This window comes from Paralichthys olivaceus, chromosome 5 (assembly GCF_024713975.1).
Source record: "Paralichthys olivaceus isolate ysfri-2021 chromosome 5, ASM2471397v2, whole genome shotgun sequence".
Lineage (NCBI taxonomy): Eukaryota > Metazoa > Chordata > Actinopteri > Pleuronectiformes > Paralichthyidae > Paralichthys > Paralichthys olivaceus.
Genome location: NC_091097.1, coordinates 17,629,700 through 17,634,799, shown reverse-complemented (window position 1 = coordinate 17,634,799; position 5,100 = coordinate 17,629,700). Strand labels below are relative to the sequence as shown.

The following is a 5,100-nucleotide window of genomic DNA, read 5'->3' as shown; positions in this document are numbered from 1 at the left end:
GAGAGTGTAACTCTTGTAACTCAAGAGTGTAACAATGCTGCTACTGTAAACATAAGACTGACTGTTCATGGCTCGTGACTGTATTTTGCCACACCCATGAAACATTTGACAGCAAACACTGAGGTGGAGTCTGGAAAGGTTTCTGTTCAATCTTTAAGATTAAAAGAAAACAGATGTATTGTCAGTTTCCTTTTGCATCACATGTGGACTCTGTCAGACAGATATCATGTTTAAAAAAAAAGAAGAAGCTGAAGTGAAATTTGAAACATTTCCAACACGATCTCAGAGTTCTCTGCTGTTACAGACTGGTTTTACTTGGTATTATTAGAAATCACCTAAAATAGAGCACTTCAGCTTTATGTGAAACAGTTTCAGAGCAGAACAGACAAGAGTCATCACTGTCCACATAAAGAGGAATATGAAAAACTATAATGAGTCATCTGAATGTAAGCAATACTCCTAAAGTTGGGATTCACAGTAGAAATGGCTCAATGTGGTAAAATCCCAAGTAGTGAAACGATAGGATATCACAATAGTGAGAGATAATCATGTATAATTAAGTTTGTAGATATATTTAAAGGTAAACGGAAGAACCTCGGTTTCTCATGCTTTTTAAATCACATCATTTATTTCTCATTTCCCTTTATCCTTGTACATTTCTTCATGGTTTTATATTATTTCTGCAAAATAAGGGTGCAAAAAGTGAAGCCTCGACAGAAACATGTTAGCATACTACACGTTGACTTTACGCCAGCGAGTACGCGTAAGAAACGTGAGAACAGGGGGACAAAAATGTGGAAACGGTGCAACCAGAACGTCCCCCAACGTGTCCTGTGGAGAACAGAAGGACAAAGACAAGAGGTCAAGCAGGGGAGCCACCTGGAGGAGGGAACACAGGGGTGCAGGGACTTTTCAAACACTCCTCCTGATTATCATTCTTTTTTGCTGAACCTTCATGTGTGTGCTTTAAAAAGCAACGACACTGACCTGACACTTGAGACCTTTAACCTGAGAGGTCATCTGTCATCAACACTCGGTGAACTGACTCGCTGACGTGTTTCATCACTTATTTATGAGTTCAAGGTGTTTCTCTGCCCTCGTCCCCACAGGACACCCCCTCCCCTCCTCACTCGGGACTCAATGTGTATAAATAGATCTCTTAACATATAATGCGGGTTTAATAAATGACTCAAACCTGTCTCTCGTCGTTCTGCCAACGTCTCGCAGTCATGTGGCTTCGTGGTTTTCATGAGATTCTCCAAATATCAGAGTTCAAAAGAAGTGAGAAAGGACTGCTCTAACTTGGTTTCACTTTCAATTTATCTTAAACTGGCTCTGTACCGCTAAACGTCTGTTCGAGGAAGTGGATGCTGGGCGGAGCAGTATAAAACCTCGAGAGGTGTTTTGCTTCTCTTCCACAGACACAGACGCGACGGAGAGCTGACAACCAGCGGCTCGGCAAGTGTCACAAGAAAACTGCCCGTGAGCCCCGCGCTGCGTTACGGATTCCTGCAGGATTTCCACCGCGCTCCCCGCAGCCTCCACGCGTCAGGATTTACAGACACGCGGGTCTTTAAACGCCGCTGATGTTGCAACAAAACGGTAAGAGTTTCTGTATTTTCACAATGCAATGGCTTTTGTGTTGCAGGATAAAAAAGAAACGGTGCTTTGCAACGATCTTTTTTTTTTTTTTTTTTAATTCCCTGGGCCTTGTGGAACGATACATCAGTCAGTGAACAGTCCAGCCTCTGGCTACACGGACTATATTTGAGCAAAAATGCAGTAAAGGGTTAAAAAATTAAAAATGTAGTATAGAAATGACACTCACTTTTAGTTTCTCTCTTTCTAGTTTATTTATCCTAAATATAATTAAATAAATATAACTCCATGATTTCGATGGCTGGCCTGTTATCATCTGTTAATCATTAGCCTTTTTGGGGGAAATCACAAATTTTCCTTGAATGGGGAGAAAATCATTAGTGTGTTAGGAGTCAAAGTCTTTCGTGTGTGTGTGTGTGTGTGTACAGTAAATTGACTGTGGCTGACATCAGTGCTTTATTCGTAGGCAAACCACAGATTTGACTCATATCAAGCAAAGTTCTGCTCAGTGGAAACTACATTGAATTTCTAATCTACACTGACAGGCAAACACATACACACACAAACACACACACACACACACACACACACACGTCTATATAAAGGACTGTATGACTCTTGCCATGAAAATCTTTCTTCTTGTTGACCTTAAATGGTGCTTTTCTCAGACCTGTCTTTAAACTTTATTGTAAGTGTTAACTTTAACTGTCATTAGTCAAGACATAGTGCCTCTTAACTGACTTTGAGACTGTATAAAAAGTAATGCCAGTAATTGAATGGTGTTGGTACTGAAGATAATAACTTTTCTTTCCTCTTCTGTGTCTCTCTCAGGATGACAGTGGGGTGGTTAGAGATGGGAGAGGGTCTGGGGCCTCTCTCCCCTGTAGGATGGTAGCCGACAGCACAGTGGAAGGCCACGACAAGACTCAATTGTCAAGCTTATCGTCATCGTCGTCGTCGTCATCATCATCAGCATCGTCATCATCATCATCATCATCATCCTTCTCCTCATCATCATCATTGTCTTCATCATCATCACTCCGCAAAGAGTCAGAGCACCTTCAGCTTCCGGCCGCTCCAGAGCCAAGCCCGAGATTAGCGTCCGTCCCCTCTGTGTATCTGACCCACTTCCGTACTTTCTCCTGCAAGGAGGACTGCAGGATCATCACAGACACCGCCGCCAAGCTCGAACGCAGCGGCTTCTACTGGGGCCCCCTGGGGGTGGAGGACGCCCATCACATGCTGCGGGACGCACCGCTGGGCAGCTATCTCATCCGAGACAGTCGACAGAAAGACATCTTCTTCACACTGTCCTACCACGCCAAGAGCGGGCCGGTCAGTGTGCGCATCGACTACAAGCAGAAAAAGTTCTCATTGGCGGGCAACGAGCGCTCGTTCCAAACGCTCTTTGCCCTGTTGGAGCATTACATCAACTCCCCCAAAAAGAGCCTCAGCATCCCATACAGGAAATGGAAGCCAACTTTGCAGGAATTGTGCAGGAAGCGGATCATGGAGCTGTGCGAGGGAGGAAGTCTGGTGTCAGAGCTTCCAATCACACACGTGGTCCAAGACTTCCTGTTGGAATTCCCTTTCAAATTATGAGCAATTTGTTGTGTAACATTGTAACAGTACTGATTTTAATCTCAAGACAGCTGTATCTACCAAACCCCAGTAAACTGGAGGCAAAGCCTGTCTGCTGTGTGTTGATGGTGACAACTGCATTTCCATGGTTACACATTAATTCATCTCCAGGAGAGGCGGCCTCCAGCTGGACAGGGTCCATGCATGAAATTTCAACATGCGCTACCTGTCGAGAATCCACTTGCACATTGAGCACAGAGCAACTTCTGCTCTTGAGGAAGCATGAAAAGTTGGAAAAAACTGCATTAAGAGAAACCGCCGGACAGAATGGAGCCGTTACGGACACAAAAGAACCGGTGGGCTCAACTGTGACCGTCCTACTGGAAAGTGTAACGTCTGCTGTTGCACATTTGTGGCCACCAGAACCTCCCAACTATTTAAAAGTGGACTGTGGAAAGACATTAAGAGCATCAACAGTGTGGACCGGTAGAAATGCTTTGTCATATTTGAGGGTACGATTGAAACTGTCATGGCGGTGATGGGATTTATTCTTGTAGCAGATTCAAGAACTCTAATGTTATTGAATGTTTACATCACATGTGAATGTTTGCCAGCACTGAGGTCTGGTGTCAAGTTGTACTGTATGTGGAGGTCTCTCCCCTCCTGAACAATTGTCTCTGCCGGGCAGATAAATAGGTGTTTAAAGAGTCAAACATATATTAATGTATTGATCATCACAGGGTTTTCCATTGATATAATATTTTTTCATTTAACATATTTTAAAAAAATAAAACGACTGACTTTAAACTGACTTTGTGTTCAGTCACTTTTTAACTGTTTCTGCAACATGTCATGTGGAGGAGTGGAAGGAGCAGACAGACAGACAGACAGACAGGAAGCATTAGATGGTTGAGTACAGTATCGTCACCACAGTGATTCATCTCTGAAGGGTAAAGTGACAGGTGGGTGGGGTTACATTGGTTGTAAATGGACTGTGTGAGAAACACACACACACACTTACGAGAAACAGCAGAGGTGACACATAATGAAGTGTGTGAGTGTGAGTGTGTGTGTGTGTGTGTATAGCAATCTTCAGAGGACCCAGCACAGATTAAACTTTCCTGAAGAGGAAGTGGGAATTTTTTAGGGGGGTTGGTGGTTAGAAGGGAGATGGTTTCAATGAAAGTCTGGGTTCGCGTCAGAGATCACATTTAACTGTAGAGTTAAAAAATAATTAATAACGTGGGCAGCACATAAAACTCCAGTGAAATAAAAGTATTAAAGAGACAAAAAGTACGAGAACAAGATACTAAATATTAGGAACGTTGAGCTGAACCACTGGCGGAAATGTGAACTTACTTAAATGCTTTATGCACCGGACGCATGTTGGCTAATGTAAACCTGAACAAGGAACACGCCTCCAATCGATTCCTCTCAGCCGGCCTAACCAGAACGCCAACACTAAAACCAAACCCGACCAAAAGCTTTGTCATCTGTTAGGGGATTTTTTCTTAATTGGCTTATTATAGCGCCACACACACACACAGACAGAGGAACATGAGTCAGTGATATCGACATGATTGCAACATCTTTTCGTTTTTCTAAGATCAACCCTCCCTTTATTTTAAGCTTTACCTAGAAATCACTATTCGCACTTTCAGCTCATCAATGGCGTGTGTTCTTGTGCAGCTGGAGGAAGGTGACGACTGAATCACACGCAGCGGTTTCATTCACGGCTTGTCAGTTTTCAGGACATTCCCGGCCGTTTAGAGAAGTGAAAGGTGAAGTGAGGTGTTTCGTGACAGCTGATTTTTCTGGAATCCTCTGCCTGAAATTTTAAACACACACAAAAACACTTCTCTGGAAATCAATCGAATTAAAGGTAAGTGCCACACGCAGGGAAACAGAAAACGTCTCAGG

At 43.3% G+C, this 5,100-nt stretch overlaps 1 protein-coding gene and 1 long non-coding RNA gene across 2 annotated transcripts; one reads left to right on the top strand and one right to left on the bottom strand.

Annotated features, from left to right (window-relative positions):
- Window positions 1-606: 606 nt before the first annotated feature.
- On the bottom strand, window positions 607-1,414 carry LOC138407850 (uncharacterized). Its single transcript, XR_011241173.1, has 2 exons — window positions 1,196-1,414; window positions 607-831 (listed from the first exon to the last, which is right to left on the bottom strand). It is a non-coding gene; the product is annotated as an uncharacterized lncRNA (long non-coding RNA).
- socs1a (suppressor of cytokine signaling 1a) lies at window positions 800-3,991 on the top strand. Its single transcript, XM_020102996.2, has 2 exons — window positions 800-1,602; window positions 2,431-3,991. Exon 2 carries the CDS (start codon window positions 2,488-2,490, stop codon window positions 3,199-3,201), a length of 714 nt encoding a protein of 237 aa, XP_019958555.1. The 5' UTR covers window positions 800-1,602; window positions 2,431-2,487; the 3' UTR covers window positions 3,202-3,991.
- The last annotated feature ends 1,109 nt before the right edge of the window (window positions 3,992-5,100 follow it).

Excerpts from the sequence above, each read along its gene's own strand:
- socs1a (XM_020102996.2), top strand. The coding sequence starts at position 2,488 with ATGGTAGCCGACAGCACAGTGGAAGGCCACGACAAGACTCAATTGTCA.